We start from the raw sequence: 22,966 nt of genomic DNA, 5'->3' as shown, positions 1-22,966 counted from the left end.
GTTAGTGTTGATCATTTTCGTCGTTGTTTGATGGTTGAGGATGTTGTTGGATAGAATTGATTGTGGAATTAGTATTGTTAACAGCCATTGTCGTGATTTATTGATGTCGCAGAATTGACATCGGAGAGAGGACCCATCGTCGATGAGGCTTGTTGTTGTTTATGTAGTTCGACCAGCTGAGAAGGGCCCATCGTGACTGACTCGACTGGCTGAGTGGATTCTTCCGAAGAAGTTAAAATGGAAGCAACCTCAACTGTGTTTTCTACATGCCGATGTGAGTTGACCAGCGATGGTGTATTAACATTTGGTAGGTCGACAGGATGATGATTTGGTAGTGAAGTTGTAGTGAGTTTTATCAAATGCTGTGGTCGAGCATGAAACAACCAAGAGTGAATTTCCACGCCGATAGGCCAATTTTCAGGATTGGTGAAAATCATCTTCTGATGTTTAAAAATAGTTATGCGGAATTTTGTTGATGGATCACTGGTTGAAGGTTAAGGACGAGTGGGAGAGAATTTAAAGACTAGTACGCATTCTGCTGCGGTCAGTCCAATAGTTTCCAGATGTTCTAGGATCTCTTCTTTGACGCAGCTTTTCAATTTACCTACCCCAAAAACAATTTTTTTGGGAGGCAAAGTGGATTATATATATATATATATATATATATATATATATGTATATATATATGCATATATATATATATATATATATATATATATATATATATATATATATATATATATATGCATATATCGATATATATATATGCCCATTCTGCATTTAGTAGTTTTTTATAGACAACTTCAACACGACGTAAATTTTTATACTCGTATTTATTTAATGTCATAATTTAATTAATGTTGTAAGTGTCAGCTGACAGCGCTGTTTCGGCTATTTAGCCATCGTCGGAGCTGGATTTAACATTTTAAGATGAAATTAAGTTAAGATTATTAAAATAATATTAAAGTAAATATTGAAATTATATTGGGTTTTAACAATGGTGTGAAACAATTTAAAAAGATTTAAAAAAACATATGAAACGTACCTTTAAACGAGGTTAAATAAAGGAATAAACATGATAATATATATATGTATACTTTCCTGTACATGAACAAAAAGTTGTCTTGGCATCAGTACAGTAGGAAAATAATATTTAAAGATTTTTTATGAAACGTTTAGGGGTCCCAACTTTTGATTAAAGTCTTACCTTATTTGGTGTATTTTAACCATTTCCTTGGTACAATCTAAATACGTACCAACTATAAATCATTGACTAAAATGCATTGGCAAATGGCTTAGCACCTAACTACAAGTGCTAAAAAAGAAAGGGAGTAAATTTTATAACGTTATTTACATGTGACGTCACCAACATTACCAACAAACCATGTGCTGGATTTTTTAGAAACAAGCAAAATATCTAATATATTATTTTGTAATTTTATTTTCTTCTTTGCAATAATAGATCTATAGTAAAATTCAAGTAGGCTAATATAGATGTATACTACAGTAGGCTATAGTCTAGACTGTAGATAAATCACTTCATTTAACATGTAGGCCTATTTATGAGAGGGCTAAAACATATTATAGTGTGTATAATTATTGAAATATTTATTGACTAAATTTTTAAGAAAAATTGTTTTAACAGCTTTTATTTATTGTAAACATAACTTGTTGTAGTTTTTTTTATTATTTTAGACAAATTATATTAAATATGGATAGTATGTGTACACGAAGTGCAACTAAACATCCATTGTTTGGACAGTTAGTTGATCTTCCTGAAAATCAAATCCCATCATATGAAGACGTTATTAAGGCGTTCTATTATAATCAGAAAACAGTATTAGAAATTAGCTTGCAAGAAAGATATTCAATTTTAGCAGACAGAGTGAAAAGTGTCTATTCAAAAGCAAGTATTCCTACAATAGAAGTGAATAGCACAATCATTAGGATTAGAAGACTTATGGATAAAGTACATACACTTGAAAAATATTCAGATGCAAAAAGAACATCAGATACGTTCACTGAGAAGTTGAATTCTTTTAAGCAGTTATTTGACATTTGTACCTGCAAATGCTTTGATTCGGGCATTAGAGATAGGAACTTATGTACGTGCCCACTGCCAAATAAAATTCCATTGATAAAGTGGGATTTCTGGGTTGAACAGAAAACTGTTAGAAATATGATAATTGGTGGAGTAGACAAAGAAACGACAGCAACACTGGAAAAGAGACAAAAACGCAAATTGAACTTGATGCATTAGATCAGGCTGTGGTTCGTCCTGTTCTCAAAAATAACTGCTACTTTGCGCATGCTGAAAACATTCTCTTAGCTGTAGTTAGTGATAGTGATATGGAAATTCGTCGTTTTTCAGTAGAACAAATAATAAGAGCAAGAGAGAAGCAGACTAATAGTAACATACCGGTTCGCGTCTTTGATAGGAAGGTTATAACATTAAATCTTGCTGCGACATCGTTCATTAACATGATTGACTGGGACCAGAGTAATGTTACGTCTCCTCCGATGCTATCACACCTTTCAAATGATCAACTTACTTACACACATCCAATACTACTGCCCGATGTTCCATGTCATTCACAGGCAGTAGAGAGAACAATTAAAGACGTTAGCGCTGCCAGCTGTAAAGTTTATGGGAGAAAGTCCCGTCATGGCATGGTGTTACAGAGTAAGAAATCCAGATTAGAGATACCAAAAATAGACAGCAAGAAAGATTTTATTAACAGTTAGGTTAAAAACTTTTGTATGGTGCTGGTTAACATTGAATCCGTTCAGTTTAACATTCTTTTTAATTTGTAATACATTGCAATACATTACACTAACATTGGGTATTTATGTAGTCTTTCTAGTCAGAGTTGGGACCTGTAGACAATGTCCATAAAATAAAAAGTGAGGTTTTTTCAAACGAGTACATCAAAAAGCAACTTTTTAGACATGTACAGGATCTCCAACTTAATATTTTGTACATTTCGACTCACCTTATATATATATATATATATATATATATATATATATATATATATATATATATATATATGTTATAACCGTCACAAATATATTCGCTAGATGACTAGTGTCGCTACGATCGCATACAGTTCGAGAAAGAACCTTCCCACAGCGAGATATCTAAGACGTTCGAGAAGTTTGGGTAAAGCGGGTATATAAAGCCATGCAGATATCGAATGGTTGTTGAATATTTTATATTAGAAAGCGATTGATTGTTAGTGTCGTCGAAAGAGATATTTGATATTTGACTGTGTTTTTTTGCCTTTCGCCTTTTTTTGACGATCCTACTCTTTTTCTTCTTGCTACTTCGTTAGTCTTATCTAGGATTAATTATTGTAATTCGCTCTACTATGATCTTCCTGATTCTACACACTATTTTTTAAGTAAAGCTTTTATCTCTGCTGATCGTCTAGTTGCTCGTGCCACTTTCTTTCCTCATATATCTCCATATCTTGTTCTCTTGCACTGGCTACCTATAAAATATAGAATAAATGTTAAAATTTGCACATTTATGTATAAGTCTCAATCTAAATTATTTTCTAAGTATTTATTAGATATATTAATTGAACCTAAACGCTCTCGGTTTATGATCGTCTTCTTGTTCTCACTTCCTAATTCGTGTTAAACACTCTTTTGCTAAATCTGCATTTGCTTTTTTTGGCCTTTTTCTTTAGAACTCTCCTCCTCCTTCACTGACTACTTCTCCATCACATACAAAGTTCAGAGCGGATCTCAAGACCCATCTGTTTGGAAAATTTATTGAGGAGCGCTGTTGAACATCGTGGAAATTGATTGATTGATCGACTGACTGACTGACTGACTGACTGACTGACTGACTGACTGACTGACTGACTGACTGACTGACTGACTGACTGACTGACTGACTGACTGACTGACTGACTGACTGACTGACTGACTGACTGACTGACTGACTGACTGACTGACTGACTGACTGACTGACTGACTGACTGACTGACTGACTGACTGACTGACTGACTGACTGACTGACTGACTGACTGACTGACTGACTGACTGACTGACTGACTGACTGACTGACTGACTGACTGATTGATTGTATTTGCGATGAACGAAAGTGAATTGTTACGGAAAGCGATAGTTTCTGAACGTTAATTTGATAGTTTGTGAACATTAACTTTTATTAGTAAAACAATTAGCGATGAATATTGATTAATTATGAAGTAATTAACTATTGTTTTGTAAATAATTAAATCATAATTCGGAAGTTATATTGTCTTCATATAACATTGATGTCAGAATTGGGATCTTCGGTGGAAAATAAGTAGACAACGTTGTTGAAAATTTCAATTTTTTTTCGTTGACAAGTTGTTTTGTAAAAAAAAACAACATGATGAAACTACTTCAATTTAAATTGGTGCAACTCAAAGAAGAGTTACAAAAGCAAAATCTTGCTACAAGTAAAAACACAGGAGCATTGATAGCACGCTTAACGGAAGCCCTTGTTAATGAAAACAAGAATTCAGACGAATTCGAGTTTGACGATCAGGATGTCAAATCGAATGCAGTTGTAAACGCTGGGGCAACACCGAATTGAAAGCATTACTTCGAACGATATCATCAAAAATAAAACAACAGCCAACAAAAATTGAACTACAACCGGCAAAAATAAAACAGACGAAAGACAAAATTGAGGCAAAATTTGAACTACAACCAGCATAAATGAAACAAACGAGAGACCAAATTGATGCAATAATTGAACGACAATCAGCAGAAATAAAGCTGTTGTTGTTGGTATATAGACGCTTTAACGGCACTTCAGCTCCCAGCCCCGGTGCTATGATGTGCCACCATTGTCTGTTTTCATTGGAGTGGGTTGTCAAATACTATCGTAGTATCCTAAATCTTTGATGAAGTTTATAACAGCGATGATGTTTTCAATGGTTTTAAAATTTTTAGAGATATTTTCAGATATAGAATGTTTCAACTTTATAACTTGAAATTTTTCACATAATAAGATAAGCTGTATTGTTAAGATCTTGTGGCAATTTTAACAGACTTGAGGATCCGTTTTGTTTACTAGGTAATTGAGCGTTAAGTTGGTATGTCCTATCATTATTATATATAATTTACTGAGAGCAAATCGATTATTGCATATTTTTGTATTTTTTATTTCCGGATATGGGTAATATTGGTCAAAGAAAAGTGTTAGCAAGGTTCCATTTGCTTTGACATTGAAAATGCACAAAATCATTTATTAACAACTTGAAGTCTAAATAAGGGATGGGTATGTCTGATATTAATTGACTGTAGGCTTCTAGCGCTAAAGCAAAAATAAAATAACAGTCAATAGAAATAAAATAGACGAGAGATGAAACTGATAAACTGCCAAAATAGAACAACAATTGAAAGAATTCGGAGAACATTTTGATGTCAAAACTTAACAACAATCGGTTGTTATTAACACAAAAATAGAAAACCTCACGAATAGAATAGAAAACATCACGTCAAAAATTGAACAGAAATTGGATCAAAAGATTGAAATGGATAAACTTAATCAAGAACTGGAAGAAACTAAGAAAATGAATTGAGTTGATTTTGAATTGAGTGAAGACGATTAATCAATTTATTTGAAACTGTGTAAAAAATGCTATTGCAGTGATTTAATTTAGAGTGAATGAATGCGCGAACCAAACATTTCAAGGTCGTTATTGACTGATTTTTTTACTTGTTTGAGTTTGCGAAGTTGATAGCAACAATCCTTTATGAATGATTTTGTATGTTGATCCATTGATATTGCATTATCAAATACAACGCCCAGATTTTTAACAGAGGTGCAGAACTCAACATTAGAACCACAGATGTTGATGGAGTTAATATTAATCATTTTTAATTGCTGCCAAGTACCGACAGGCAGAGTTGTGTTTTGTTTTTGTTTAGTTTTAGTTTATTATTTACCATCCATTCACTTAATTTATTAAAACAACATAAAATCTATCAACCATGGCATCAAAACCAAGGTCTGTGTTACCGCAACCAATTATTTGCAAATCATCCGAAACCATATTTTTCAATAATAGGACAAACATCGGCCGTATACAATATGAACAAAAGAGGCCCTAAAACAGAACCTTGGGGCACACCGGAAATAACAACTTCGACATTGGACAGAAAATTATTGAAACAAACTTGTTGCGTCTTACCAATCAAATAGGACTCGGACCATGCAACACCAAAACGACATTTGAGTTTATGAACATGGAGGGATTTTTGACGCAGTCAAACGCAGCGCTCATATTTAATAAAGCCAAAAGTGAAACATTTTGTGAATCCATGCAAACAATTCAGAAAAATATCGATCAGAACATTTTCAGTAGATACTGCCTGTAACAAGACTGATGGATTGTAATTAAACCATGCACATTCAAAGGATTTAAAAATTGTTTTAGCACTAAAGGTTCAAAGACTTTTGATAAAAACAAGAGGTTGGAAATTGGGCGATAATTTGCAATATCATCCTTATCAAGGGATGAATTTTTAATAAGGGGTCACAACGGCATGTTTTAACGCCTTAGGAAAATAACCAGTTTCAAAACACAAATTGATAAAAAAATGTGAGAAACGGAATAAAAATGTCTTTGATGGTGAACTGAGCATAACTTTCTTAATTTCATTACCAGAACATGAAGTAAAAAAACTGAACGAATCAGACAACCCTAAATCACCAGGAGCACTGGGAGGCTCAAGCGAAGAATTTGTATGTTCTCTAATTTTTTTAATTTCATCACTAAAAAATGTTGCAAATTGTGATGGGGCAAACTTTATATTAGATTCATTGACTGAATGACTGGTGGAAGATTTACCAAATAATTTATTAATGGTTGCCCAAAATTTTTAGGACTAGATTTATGAACAAGGATCAAGTTTTCGTAATACAAATTTTTTAATTCAGTGTAAACAGAATTTTTCGAAGACAGATCCTTTTCCAGGCAACTTTATTAACATTGTTTATCCAGCAATCAATGCCTGCTTTAAATTGATTCATTGATTGTGCCTCAACAAGTTCATTTGGTAATAAGTTCGAAGTATTTGTGACTCTATCGAATAAGTTATTCTCTTTGTCTTTATGTCTTGTTAACTTTTTAAAATATTTCAAACTGTGACCTCGCGTTTTGGTTTTAACTATGCTAAAACAGTTATTTAAGTCAACTTTGTCCTAACCCTTTTTTTTCTTTCCACCAAGGTTGTTAATCCTAACTTTTTAAGACGATCTTCGTAAACTAGGTTTTTTATAAATGGAACCAACTTTGTTGTTTTGTGCTGGACTCTTTCGATTACCTCGCTATCACCCTTTAGATCTGGGGACCAAACTGATACTGCAAACTTTAACAGTGGACGAATATAAATTACAAATTAGGTATAAATTACAAAGCAACTAATAAATCAAATTTTCCAAAAGATTTTTTTATTCGACTAAGCATTTGGTTTGCTTTGTTTAATGCTCGGATGACTTGATTCCATTTTAAGTTATTTAAAAAAAATCATTCCAAGATCTCTTTTGGATTCAGATCCAGCAAGAAGCATTCCATTTATATACAGTGGACATTTTTTATTACCTGATCCTTAGTGCAAAACAGTGCATTTTTTAATATTGAACCGTAGAAGCCAGTTTTGCATCCATTTAAATGCCTTATTCAAATCAGATTGAAGTTCGACTACATCGTTATCTGACGACATTGCTCTCGTGATTTTTGTATCATCTGCAAAGAGTTTTGTTGTGTTTTTCAGTTTTGTTGGTAAGTCATTGATGTAGAAAATGAAGAGTAGAGGACCAATAACAGAGGAACTGAGGAACACCACTAAAAATTTCAGCCCAGTCGGAAATAGTTCCACCTTGAACAATTCTTTGTCTTCTGTTTTTAAGAAACGATTTAATCCATTAACGCACCAATCCATTTATTCCATAAGCATTTAATTTAGCTAATAATTTGTTGTGTGGAACAGTATTATTAATAAATGCCTTGGCAAAATCAAGCAGGATTAAATCCACTGGAATAGAATTATCCAAATTATAGGAAATAAAATCAAGAGTTTCAAGTAGATTAGTTGTGCATGATTTGCCCTTAACAAAACCATGTAGTTGTTATACTATTATGCTATTCTTTAAAAGATGATCTTCTACACTTTTTTGAATTATACTTTTTATTATTTTACATGGAACTGATGTTAAAGAAACCGGGCGATAATTTGTTGCTACAGTTTTGTCGTCTTTTTTGTAGATCGGTGAAACGTTTGCCGATCTGAACTGAAGTGGAAGTTGACTGGTAGCCAAAGAGGCCTGGAATATCGAAGCAATTGGAACAGCAAACGCCTTTGCGCTCTTTTTTAACAATACTGGATGCAGTTTATCAACACCATAAGATTTGATTTCATCAAACTGTCTAAGTTTATTTAAAACAATCTCATAACTGACATCATCTGGCATCATATCTATAAACTGTTCAAAATTGCTTTCATTTACATAAAAAGGCGAAATTTTATTATCGTCTTCAAGTACAAACACATCTTGGAAACTGGCATTTATTGGATTCATAATTTCAACTGAGTCGTGACTTAGTTCGCCACTTGGTTTTCTTAAAGACTTAATTGACTCTTTCACTGTTTGCTGAATATTAAGATATTTTTAAAGACTTTTGTGATTATCCTTAGCTCGTTCTGATTTCAGATTTTAAATATTTGCAGAAATCATTATATTCATCACGTAAATTTTTATTCTTCCATTTACGAATGTTATTTTTATATTTTAAACACTTTTTTCTTCAGATAAGTGATTTTAAATGTGAGTTGATCCATGAAGCTGTTTTATTACGACGTTTTGCTGCATTGACTAAGGGTACAAAAATATTGATTACTTTACTTATATAATAAAGAAATTCGTCCTACATTTGTTATACAGTCATGTTTTCAAATAATTTAGTCCAATCTACATTAGATATCACTCGAGATATTCCTCCAAAATTTTCTTTATTATATAAAAATTTGTATATAGACTTTTGTTGAACTGGGCGGACTTTTTCTACAGCAAAATCAAAAGACAAAATGAGATTACCCTGAACAAAAATTGGATTTACTGAACATACGTTTCCTGATTCCGTTGTAAAAATCAAATCGAAAATGTTCTCTGTTACAACATTTGACTTTTGAAAGGTAGTACGTTAACATGTTGATAGATGAACGTGTCGTTGATTATGTCGCTAAATTTGTGTTCAATGCCACTAACATTTTTAATTGTTGTGATTGACCCGTTTAACCATTCTATTGATGGGAAATTAAAATCTCCCATTATCAGAACATCTTTAAAACCCTTATTGTCTGCGTAATACCTAGCTTGTTTGAAGACAAGTTCAAGATCAATTGTATCCTAAAAATAATCTGGTCTATAGATGCACCCCACCAAATATTTATCATGATCAAGACAATAACTGCCCATACTTGTTCAATTTTGCTCCTGTTGAAGACAGCATCATTGACTTCATAAGAATTAACAGATAAATTGATAAACAGGCCCACTCCGCCACCACTACGTCTATTATTTCTATTTTTTCTATATACATTAAAGTTTTTTATATTAACAATTGAGCTATCTTTAAACCATGTTTCACTTACACCAATAACCAATGGATTATACGTCTCAACAACAACTCTGAATTTATTCAGTTTATTATCTAAAAAAGTAGCATTTAAATACATACAGTATAGGGTACTGTGTCTTTTTAGAAATTATGAGTTGAATTTAAATTCCTGAATCTCTGCACCTGATTTCCACCGATGCCATATTGAAAGAGCGAGTCTGCACCGAGTTCTACATTCAATCTGTTTCGTTCCTGTCACAATTGATAATCCAGTTGTTTTTTAGCTTTTTTAAAATCTTAGCTAATGTGAACAGATTTGAATTTATCCAATTCTCTCAATTTTTTAGCTGCCAAAAGGACGGAATTCTTGATAGCAGCATCAGACAAATCAACCAATAATGACCCAGGTTTTGTTGGGTCTTTTGATCTCAATCTTCTTGAGTATGCAATTAAAACGTCAGATTTATCTATAGCCTTGAAAATTTCTTTAATTTTGGTTTTGTCATGTGCTTTTTTATCTGTCACATTTGAATCAGATGATTCTGGCACTCCGTATATAACAAATACTTCTTTTTTTTTCTCTCTCCTGCATCTCACCAATAGTGGTGTTGGCCACCACTAACTGATCTACAGGCTTTTTTACGTTTTTTGCACCTCCGGTGACCACATTAACCCATTCAGTACAGATACAAGGTTTTGCTATCTTTTTTGCCGTTTTGAGGTCCGTCTTCAATCTTTCTATTTCCAATAAATTTTTTTCATTTCTTGTCTCTAACTGTTTCACTCGGTCGGTTAGCGAAGAAAGCAGTTGCGACATCTTTCCGCACCATTCGTGCATTCTTTTGACAGGTTCACTGGCTGTATTGCCCATCTTCGGCCAGTTCTCTTCTCTCAAAAAGTCAAGATCTATGTCAGAAATCGAGAACCAAATTTAAAGAAAAATTTGATCTGAACAAAGCCACATGAAAATTCGGCTGATCGAAACCACGTGTGAAAACCACGTGTGAAAACCACGTGTCAACTAAACTTAAAAATAACTAAAATATCAACAAATTATCAATAATTTAGATATTTTAACCATAAATTATATAATATTGTAATCCTGAAATTTGAATCAATCAGTAGTCAACTTTACAACAAAAAATTAGTATTTTGAAAATTATTAAAAATTAATTTGTGATGTTTTTGGGTAGCTTGATGATTTTCCAACGTCCGATCGGACTTCTGACCCTAAACAAAAAATTCTCACTACCAACCTCTTTGGTTTTAGCCTCAGCACTAGTAAATTAAGCTCAGTACGTTGCTCTGGAGTCAAATCATGGCTAATGTTAACTTTATTTAATTCACCGTCAAATGATTTTATTTTAAAAGAAAATTTGAATGTAGCGTCACTGAACCTGATGATGACAGGTCGACAAACTTTGTCCGTTTTTTCTTCCTTGTCTTGAAATTGCCAAAACGTTGTTGATACTGAAAGCATCCCCGGCTAAGGACTTTAAAAGAGACATAACAACATCTCTGTCTTTTGAGACGTTTTCACTTTCAAACAAACAATGTTGTTTTCACGTTATTTACTATCATTAACTGTGTCTAAAGTTTTTTTGACAGTTTTCACTTTATTGAATACATCATCAATATTTTTCTTGACAATATTGGACCAAGTCGTGCTAAGTTATTTTTTTAAGTTACTAATAGATTTGTCGAGCAAATCATCAGGTTTGATATTTGGCTCAATTTTTCTCGGTTTAATTCTTGGGAGGTTTAGAACTGATTCAATTCACGCATTATTATTCATTATTCAATTATATTATCATTGCTTTCTTTAATTGACTTTATCTGAATAAAACATTCGTCTTGTTTTTCAATAAACTTGTTGACAGTGTTGAATGGCTCAGAAAACTTTAGATATTCATCGCAAAAATATTTCAAATTCACTTTATTTTTCAGCAATTTAAAACCTTCGTCAGTCATTTAGCGCACTTAACATGACTGTAACATTTGCAGTACGAATATTTGATGCCTTCCAAAGGCTTGCGCATTATCTCCGCGGAATAACAACATGTCTTAGACATTGTATAAACGATCTTTATTAACAAACAGGTAAAAGAAATAGATTGAAGGTGACCTTCAAACAACTAATAAATGCCTCTTAATTTCTTATTTTTAAACAAAAACAAATCAAACGGTAGTTCTTACAACTTAATTCTTTAAATTAAACTTAAATGAGCCAATTTTAATTTTAGTATAAATTAACGTAGTTAACCAACAAAAATATATAAATCCACCAGAGCAAAAATTTAAACTTGTGCGTGCAATTAGCAAAAAAAAAATTGTTGTAATTCTTGTATAAAAGTATTGTATGAATTTTATCAAATTGTTGGTATTAATCAATTTAAAGTTTGTCTTTTTAATTTTCCTTACTAAATTCTCAGGAAATTTTGTTGAAAATAGAATTATCCAAGTTTTATTTATTTATTACGCAACTGACCAGAGGACCACACAGGCCACTTGCCAGGTCAAAAAAAGAAACAGACAATTACAATTAAACAAAATGGCAGAAGATGAAAAAAAGATCAATACTAATTAAGTGCCACACCGTAATCACGAAATTAAAAGGCATAAAAAAACGATAACATTGCATTGTCAGCATAACGGTCAATCAAACAATCAATCAATCAACAATCAATCAAACCTTTCATTCGACAGCTATGTACAATCTATGCACACAACACGAGCCAAAAAACCATTCCACACACTTTAAAAATCATATAAAAATGAAAATTCAAGTAATATAATGATAAATTAAAGTCAAAATGTTAGCCCATGCATCTCCCGAGCAAAACCCACATCCCCTAAGCGCAGATATAGGAATGAAAAAAGAAATATTCAATATTCACACAATAGTTAAGAATTGATCGAGGTCTACTAAAGTTATTTGTTTTTGAAAATTAAATATGTTGGTGACGAAACAATCTTCTCAGGCAATGAGTTCCATATTCGAACAATTCTGCTCTCAAAAAAGTATTTGGATGTGTTGCTGTCGGGGTTGATTTCACGTAGTCTGTAAGGATGTCCACCAGTTGATTGGTAGGACAAGGGAGAAAACAGATCATTCAAATCAATGCTGATAACGTTGTTTAATATTTGTACATAAAACATAGGTCCGAAATTAGTCTGCGATGTTCTAACGTTTGTAATCCTACTAAGCACAGATGAGTTGTGTACGGAAGGAATGAACTTTGTGAATCTCCTTTGCACACTTTCTATTATTGTCAGTTAGTATTTGTAGCGAAGATTCCAGACGGGTGAACAGTATTCCAATAATGGTCAAATGTATGTGCAGAAAGCTTTGGTGAAAAAATTTTTATTTCTTGAAGTAAAACATTTGGTGATCATGTATACACGCGTAGAGGCTCTATGAGTAATGTCATTGATGTGCCAACCAAAATTGAAATGGTTGCTGATTATTACACCAAGATCTTAAAAGTGGTCAACAGGATTCAACCGCATATTGATTAACAAATGTATTACCACATGAAGGAAGTAATGAACATTGAGGTCATTTGTTAGAAGCGAGTGAGAGTTGCCATTGTTTACTCCAAGCGACAATGATGATGACCTGTTGCAAGTGAACTGAGTTAGAAGAACGGGAGTACAATCTTACATCATCCGCAAAAAGCAGCATGGAAACAGGATGCAGGGAAATAAAATCGTCAATATCGTTGATAAAAATGAGGAACAGGGTGGGTCTGAGAACGCTGCCTTGAGGAACACCACTTGTCACTGGTACTGAACGAAAAAGTTTATTTTGAATTTGGACTCTTTGTGAACGCTCATACAGAAATTCAGTCAATCAGCCAAGTAAATTTCCAGTTATGTCGTAAGCTTCTAGTTTACAAGCAAGCTTGGCATGAGAAACAGAGTCAAATGCTTTCTGAAAATCAAGACAGATTGTATCACAGCCTTCCTTTTGTTGACGAATAAGCAATGAATCTTTAAGAAACCTAATAAGGTTGGTAGAAGTTGATCTACCAGAAAGAAAACCGTGTTGAAAATTATTAATTAAGTTGTTGTCTAACAAATACGATAATAAATTTCTATTAACAATTTTTCCATGACACGGCATGATGAACAGGTAAGAGATATCGGTCTTTAGTTGCTGGGATAATTAGTTGGACCTTTTTTTATGTACTGGAATGATGATAGCAGTCTTCTATTTAATTGGTATTGAAATATCTTTAAAAGATGAGTTAAAGAGGTGGCTTAGTGGAACAGCTAGACTAGAAGCACACATTTTGAGTAGAAAGTTAGTTATTCCATCGGGACCCACAGAAGTAGTTCTTTTTATCTTGCGAAGTGATTGGTAAACTATATATGGAGTTAAATTGATATCATCAAATGATTTGTTAGTACGGCTGGGTAGTGAACAAGTACTATTAACAGTACTATTATCATCAGCAGTAAAAACAGTGGCAAAATAATCATTGAATGTATTTGCTATCATCACGGGATCACATGTCACATTGCTGTCGTCAATTCGCAAACTGGAAATCTGTGGTTTGGAGAATAGTTTGTTATTGATGTACCAATAAAAACTTCAAACATTAACTGATGATAACAAATTGGCTTCACTAGACCTTCGATAAAAATTAGCCAAATTGAAACATCTTCGAGATATCATTTTTTGTTTGAATTAGAGCTCTGTTTTCATTTCTTCCAGAAATAGAGTTTGACTTTGTATGACAATTGTAGTGGTTTTGGTATTCTACGCTTAGTTGCTGGACTCTTCCAACAAATTTTGGGCACAAAAATTGATATGGTTTGATTAATTATCTGTTCAAAGATTTTCCAACACATGTTGGTGTTGAAACAGTATTGAAAGTGATGACCCCAATCAATTGTTGACAAATAATTATTTAAAGAATTGTAGTTAGCACTGTAGAAATCGATGAAGCAACTTTTGTTGTTAGGATTAACATCTTGCAATCTGCTGGTGAAGTAGTTGATTTGAAAAGTAATACAATTATGGTCACAGATGTAAATTGAGCGATAACCTCCAGCTCAGCAAGAAAACCACAATCATCTAAAAGAACCTAGTCAAGAATATTACAGCCTCTGGTAGGTTGATCAACTAATCGATGCAAACCCAACTCATTAAAAAGTTAAATAAACAAGTTATAAATTAGATTATCTGGCGAAGAGTAATTTGTCCAATCAGTGAGTGGAAGATTGAAGTCACCCAGCAAGTAGTTAGCATTACCTGTACACAGCTCTCTAATGCATTGAACACTGTGTGTTGCCTAATCATCAGCTGATTTATGAAAACCTCCACTGCGGTAGTAGCAGATGAACCTGCAATTTGTTGCTGGCATAAAAACATCAATGCTAACTATCTCAAAGCTGAAATATTTTGTTGGTATTTTTACAACCTTGTATGGTACTGAATTTTTAACAATGAATGCCACTCCGCCACCACGTGATCCACAATCCTTTCTAACAAAACTGTAACCTGGCGGAAAAAATAAATCATCATGATCATCAGGAGAAGCCACGTTTCCACAACAGAAAAAATGTCAGGATTATATTCTGATAAAAACAAATTAAATTGTTGATTTCAATAATAATGAAGTTCATCAAGTTCATCATGTAAGTTAAATGAAACTGTTGTTATCCAAATTTATCATGCGGCTTTATAACCCGCCAAATTCTTGACAACACAAAAACAATTCATCAAAACACTAACACAATACAATTAAAAATTGCAGAAGCTGTCCTAATAGATATCAATAGACCCCAAATAAACATACAACAAAGAATGATAACATCATTACCAACTTGACGTCTTAATACTAATTTCAATAATAATGAAGAACAAAGAATGACAACAACAAAGATAAAGAATACGACATCAACTAATAAACTTTTCTAAAAAATTTTGTTTTGTTTAAAGATACTATATAAACCAAACCTGGACTGAAGATGATTTATGAAAAATCGAAATAAGGCCTTATCTGCATTATGAATTTGGATAGCAATAATAATATTAATAATAAAAATAATAATATTAAAAATAATAATAACAAAGTTTAAAGTGGTTCAGTAGACAAACATCTGTGTAAGAACCACTACAATATAAATGTTCTAGTATCCTAACTTTCATAACTTGATTTTAAAATTGTTGATTGAATCCACTGCGACAAATTTATTGCTGAGCTCGTTCCAGGCGTTTAACACCTTGCTGCTGAAAAATTTTTGCTTTATTGAATTTTCTGTTGAAGAGCTTGTATCTATGATTTCTTAATTTTTTCCTTTTTTTTAAATGAAAGGACCTGGTGAACGGTGCTTCTTCTTTTCCAGTTATTAACTTATATGTCACAATCAGATCTTTTCTGTATCTTTTCCATTCTAGTGTTGTCCGCATTTTTTCAGTCTTTCTCTATATTCAAGTTTTCCAATTCATTCAATCATCTTTGTTGCTCTAAGCTGTACCCGTTCAAGAATGTTTTTGTCCTTTTGTAGATTTAGACTCCAAACCTGTGAACAGTAATCAAAATGAGGGCGAACTAATGTTTTATACAAGTTTATAATAATCGACTTCTCTCTGCATACCACCGTTCTTCTAATACATCCAAGTATTTGATTTGTACATTGTTTTGATGTTTTCGTGTTTTTATAAATAGTGATTTCGAGGTTCTTTGCTTCATTTGTAGATCGAAGGTCATTTCTGCCAAGTAGATATTGAAAACCTTTGTTCTTTCTTCTCATGTAGATAACTTTACATTTGTCTATGTTAAATAGCATTTGCCAATCTTCAGACCATTTGTATAGTCTTGTCAAATCTTGTCTTAGTACTTTCGCATCTTCCTCGTTTTGGACCCTTGTAAACAGCTTCGTGTTGTCCGCAAATTTTAATATCTTTGACATTATGCCAGAGTCGATATCATTAATATAGACAACAAATAGTAGAGGGTTATGGTTACTAGAGGGCCCAGCACCAGACCTTGAAGAACTCCACTTGTGACGCTAATCCAATTTGAATTTTTACCTTTAATCCGCACTTGTTGGCTTCGGTTATTCAGCCAGTTAGTAATCCATTGAAGCAAATTTCCAGATATTCCACATGCCTGTAGTTTTTTAATAAGTCGTTTGTGTGGCACTTTATCAAATATTTTGCAAAGTCCAAATAAATTATGTCTACAGAGTTCTCACTATCCACATTGTCGTATACTTTCTCAAAGGAATCCAAAAGATTGGACAAACAATAACATGCTGGCTGTTTTTCTATTATTTTGTAGCTTGTAATTAAACTACGTTGTTTATCTCTATTTTTCTGATACTTTGCATAATATACATGTTAAGCTGACTGATCTGCAGTTACTGTTGCCGCACCTGCTCCTTTTCTTGAATATTGGTGTGACAATGGCATCTTTCCAGTCTCTTGGTATTTTACCTTTTTGGATTGATTCTATAAATATTTTAGTTAGTGCTGTTCCAATTTCATTTCTCATTTTTTTTAAATTTGGGGTGTAGTTCGTCTATTCCAGGAGTTTTATCTTCCTTCAGAAATTTGAGCATCTTTACTATTATATCTTCAGCAATATCCACACTGAGTATCTGTTTTTGGTTTTTCTTCAACAGTATTATTGGGTCTGAGATGCATTCCGTGTTTTCTTCCTCCAGTACAGATCCAAAGTTTTTATTGAGTATTTCCGCAGTTTCGATGTCATTTGTGACGATATCGCCTTGGTCGTTCTTTAGCGGTCCAACCATCGTGTTTTTTTTGCTTGCTTTTCATGTAGCTCTTAAAGCTTTTGCTATCTCTTTATATGTTCTAAGTTTAACTTTGTATTCTTTAATAGCTTTCTTGTTTGTTTTGTTTGCCACGTTTCTTTTTTCTACATTTTTTTTCTTAGCTTCGTTTATTAGATTTTCAGCGTTTTTTCTAGTAAAGTAAGATTTTTTCACGTGTATTTTGTAGTTTTTTCAGGCTTTGTTTTTATCCCTTCTGGCTTTTTTTTTACTTCTTTATTTAACCAAAAACACTTTTTGCTATTTCTTTTGTGGATTGGCATTTCTTTTTCCACAACCTCTCATACATGACAAAAACTGTATATATTTTTTCTGTACATTAAGGCCTGCCAGTCTATCTTTTAAATTTATTTTTTTGATTTACCTCCTGATTTTTGTCATAGTTTGCTTTGTAATAGTTGTATCGTTTTCTTTGTGATATTGTTTTGGTTTCATGTTTAACAACTGCTTCAAACCTTATTATCTGATGATCACTGGAGACAAATTTTTCCGACCTGTACAGGTACACCTTCAATCATTCTTCCTCTGTAGAGATGACTAAGTCAAGGACATTATTCTCCCTTGTTGGCTAAAGGACATGTTGTGTGAGAAAGTTTTCATCTATGCATTTCAGAAATAGAGTGTCTGAAAGTGTTTTGCCACGCCTTTTTCCCAATCTGTATGATAGTTGAAATCTCTTAATACAATGCATGATCCTTTTGTAGCTCCTCCGGTTGATTCGTGGAGTCCTTTGTCGTTTTCTTCTTTACCAGAATCTGGAGTTCGATAGTAAATTCCAACTACCAGGATCTCGTTTTTCTTTCTGGCTTGAGTGATTTAATTGACTTATGTTAGATCATTGAAGTATTAGAGTGAATAAATTTAGTTCTAATTACATATATTTATTAATAATCTATCTTTTATTTTGCATAATATTTAATATTTGCCTATATTTTGGTTTACTTCTTTGAGATAATATCATTCTCGAAACAAATTTTTGTAACTTTCTAGTAACTTTAGTAGTGTTTTTTTCCAACGAGTTAAATTTAGACACATATTTTTAATTTTAAGACTTGTTTATTTTTCTTCTTTGCTAGGTTCGAATAAAATTGTATTTTATTAAAATAAATTTCCAATGTGGGGAGTTGCAAGTGGTCACCCTTTTGCTCAGAAGCACGCAAGGCTGCGTGGATGCAGTTTAATATCATTGGGACTTTTGTTTGTGTATATCTAAATTTTAAACTTCAATAAATGAATCTGACAAATTGGTTCGTTATAAAGCTATATCATTAATTTTTTTCCGTTTTCTTATTAAACAATTCATCTTTATTATCTCTATCTTCTGTTTTCTACATTTTTTCATCAATCTGATGTTCAATTTTTTCTTCTACACATTTTTCAACATTTATTAGTCTGGGACATAGTTCAACAGAAAATGTTGATGGCACAGGTAACACAACCTCGCCATTTACTAACAAATATTTTTTAAATGCATTTTTCTGACTTCCTGTTTTTTCATTATTTTTTTCCTCTTTTTTGCTTCTCTTTGATATCCTTTCATTTTGCGCTATAAAAAATATATTCTAATTATTTGTTAAAAAGTTTATTTAAATATTATTTGCCAAATAAAATTATATGTTCAAAAAGTTTTGCTTAAACTTAAATTACATCATTTATATTTTGCCAAATACTAAATGTAAATTTTTCCACTAAATATAATTACGTTCTATTAGCAGTAGCATTTATCTACCAAGTTTGAATTTCAAAAACGTTGACACAGTTCATTTTAATAATATATAATTAATTATAAAAGCCATTTGTCAAATTAAAATGAATTAATTTGAATATTTTCACTACGCTGTCAAAAAAATGTCTACAGATATACAGCCAATATAAATGACTAATTTCAAAATTTCAGTTTTTTTGCATAATCGATAAATATCATATTTATGTCAATCGTCATGTTTTAGATACAACAACTTAGTTGTAAACAATTTTAAATTTAAAAAACGAACTTTTTATTATAACATTAAAATAATTTAAGGTTTAATTTCAGAAATTTATCTAAAAAAGTATAAGAAAAAAATATGGGCAACAAAATAAAGTTTTGATTATTTGATTACAACTTCTTAAAAAGAAAAACACGCGCGTTCAACAACAAAATAGCTATATTAAATATTAAAAGTAGGGATGTCCGAAGAAGTGTTACTGTAGCTAACGCATCACATATTGCTTCCAAACATATTAGATATTACAGTAAATAGTTTACTGCTAATCTTGAAAACACTTATTAATGTCGAATTTAGCAAATAAATTGAATTTTTATAATTTGTATAATATTTTAAATTCATTTTAATTATTTTTATAAATTAATATTTTTAGATGGGGCCCCTTGGCAAATAAAACAAATAGTTTGAAAAAATGATTTTTTAAAATTCCATTTTATTGGAAAATTCATTAAAATAATTTTTTAAAAGAAAAATTTTTAACACGGGGCTTAGTCTGCCCTTGGGCAAAACAGATGTTTTAAGATTTCTATGGTTACAAAATGGGGTACCAATGTTTTGACCTATTTTGATCTTGACCTATACTATAAAATTGAAAGCGTGGAAAAATTAGCACAGAATTTTAAAATAGGGCTAAAATAAAATTTACGGCTTTAAATAGATCTAAACGAAAAGATGCATCAAAACGTATTATTTTGTAGATGGATTAACATTAACCTTGATTTGCTAACCATTTGCGTTGATACGTCTCCTTACCCTGGGTTACAAATCTTGCCTGGTACAAACGTAATGTTGGTGATAGTCAAGATAGATATTATATTTTTATTTATTTGTTTGTTTTCAACAAATATTTTTGTTTTTTTAATGGTAAATTGTGCACTTTTAAAAAATAATCAAACAGTTATTGAGCGAATACAAAAAAGACAAATGGATAAAGAAACTTAGGAATTTATATGATTGGTATTTCTTGGTCACATTGAATCCTGATGGTTATATCTACTCTTGGGAAGAGGTTGTTCACAATTTTAATATTTCCAAATAATTTTACATTTTATTTATAAAAAACTTTAAAAATTTTTTTGAAATTTCGACAAATTTTAAAGTTTTTTAAATACCATGAGTTATATATATATACCTCGATTTGAGTTTCTTGGTTACAATAATTAAGTCTGGCCTATGACGTATATATAACGGAAAATAATATAATGATATTTGGTGTTAAGGAATTTGATTCATTTGTTAAAGAAAAAATGGTATTTCAAATATGTTTAAAAAACTTTCAAATAACATGATTGAACATCTTGATGACATAAAAATGAGGCAGGTAGGTACAAAAGGGGAGTCATCGCGACCTCTTTTGATCTTTTTTCGTAATGCTGATGAAAAATCTATTATTATGAAAAATTTATTCAAACTAAAAACATTAGATTCTGACCTAAGTAAAATAACAACAAGGCAAAATATGATTGCTGAAGCAAAAATGCGTGAGGCAAATGACACTGAAAATTTTTTATACCGTGTGAGGGGGGAGCTGGAAAATTGGAGAATAATTCGTTTTTAAAAAACCCAACCTAAAATTTAGTTGTTGTAAATATTCTAGGTGTAATTTAAATTGCTAAAAAAAGTAAAACTTGGATTATTGAACATTAGGTCAATAAATTCTAAATCTAATAAAGTTTATCAAATATTGATGGGGGGTTGGATATTTTTGTTATTGTCAAGACGTGGTATGGTACTTCTGATAACATTTCTGTGAAAATGGCGATGCCACCTGGGTTTTTGTTTGTTGACTTTTTGAGAAAAGATGACTCTCACCATGGTGGATTAATAATTTTTTTCCGTAAAATGTTCAGATATAAAAGACTGGACTTACCAGTGTTTATTTCTTTTGAGGCTATTGCTATCATATTAATAATTAATAAAATTAATTTGGTTTTATATGCATTATATTGACCTGGATCCTAGGCGCTGTCCTCATTGTTTTTTCATAACTCCTTTGGGTGACCACACAATTATACTTGGTGATTTCAATGTTCATATTGAAAAATCAGATGATATACATGTTTGTCGTTTAAATAATTTGTTTGATGCATTTTCGATGATATTATAGGCGAATCGACTCATGTTATGGCTCAAAATGGAATAAAAATTAATCAGGATAAAACTCAGGTGTTAAGAATAGGGCTGCTAAAATTATTGTTGGTGGGAAATGGTTTGATCACATGAACCCAGTACTTTGGAATTTGCATTGGCTGCCTGTTCATAAAAGAATATGGTTTAAAATTAGGGATGCACCGAAGTTCGGCCCCGGCCCCGGCTCCGGCCAAAATCCGGCTTTTTTATCAAATCCGGCCCCGGCCGGATTTATGGCCGGATTTAAGCGTCTATCGACATTTAAAAATGTTATAAATAGAAAAAAAAACACATTGAATTCAAATAATTTTATGTCAAAAAGTTAAAAGCTAAGCATACTTGACACATAATAACAACATCACTAATTGTGAAATGAGCTGGACAATTTTCTTTGTGCTATAACATGGGTTATGCATAAATTATGAGCTGATCTTTGTGTAAGAGAACTTGTGCACGTGTTTATACTATATAATTATATATGACGGATCATATAGCTACATAATATATATATACATAAAGATACATAAGCGCGTAATTTAAGAACATGGTATGTTAAAGGTTAGGCTAGGCATACATGGGACATAATAACAACATCACCAATTGTGAGGTGAGCTGGACAATTTTCTTTGAGCTATAACATGGGTTATGCATACATTATTAGCTGATTTTTGTGTAAAAGAATTTGGGCACGTGTATACATGACACATAATAACAACATCACTAATTATGAGATGAGCTGGACAATTTTCTTTACGCTATAACATGGGTTTGCATAAATTATAAGCTGGTCTTTGTGTACAGAATTTGGCGTATCACACAGCTTATTCATATATTTGAATTAATTAACTATTTGCTTGGTGTTATTTTTTGATGTTCAATATGTAGATAACCGTAAATGTGAGTATTTTTTCTAACGTATGTAAAATGGTAACTAAAATCCTAACCCGGCTCCGGCCCCGGCCGGTTTTAAATCCGGCCAAGTCCGGCCCCGGCCGGAATGAAAAACCTGAATCCGGTGCATCCCTATTTAAAATATGTGTTTTGATGTATAAAAGCTTGAATGGTTTGGCACCACAATATTTGTCTAATAGGTTTCTGTACAAATCAACTATTGGCCAGAAGATTGTTTTAAGATCAGGTAGTTGTGATTTATTAGTGCAGCTGATAACAGCATTGAAATTGGGGTTACGAAATTTTGTTGTTTGTGGAGTAAAGTGTGAAATGATTTTCCGCTAACTTTGCGCGATCGAAATTTGTCTTTTTCTCATTTCAAAAAGCAGTTAAAGAGATTCATTTTTCAGCAATAGGTTCGAAATACGTGGAGGGCGCCTGTGAGAACCTTTTAATGGGCGCTATATAAATCATCTAATAATATATATATATATATATATTTTTACGATATTCTATAAA

General features: G+C 32.1%; 1 protein-coding gene across 1 annotated transcript in view; it reads left to right on the top strand.

The window, feature by feature from the left end:
- The window catches only part of HELRODRAFT_90476 (hypothetical protein), a gene marked incomplete at both ends in the record, with an annotated part of 80,111 nt that overhangs the window by 22,516 nt on the left and 34,629 nt on the right, over positions 1-22,966 (top strand). The window contains one exon of the mRNA XM_009032573.1: positions 20,325-20,435. Within this exon, the coding sequence (XP_009030821.1) occupies positions 20,325-20,435 (111 nt within the window). The remainder of the gene's footprint in view (positions 1-20,324; positions 20,436-22,966) is intronic.

This window comes from Helobdella robusta, assembly GCF_000326865.2.
Source record: "Helobdella robusta unplaced genomic scaffold HELROscaffold_84, whole genome shotgun sequence".
Classification (NCBI taxonomy): domain Eukaryota; kingdom Metazoa; phylum Annelida; class Clitellata; order Rhynchobdellida; family Glossiphoniidae; genus Helobdella; species Helobdella robusta.
Note: the sequence above shows the minus strand (reverse complement) of the source record. Positions and strands in the feature narration are given on the sequence as shown.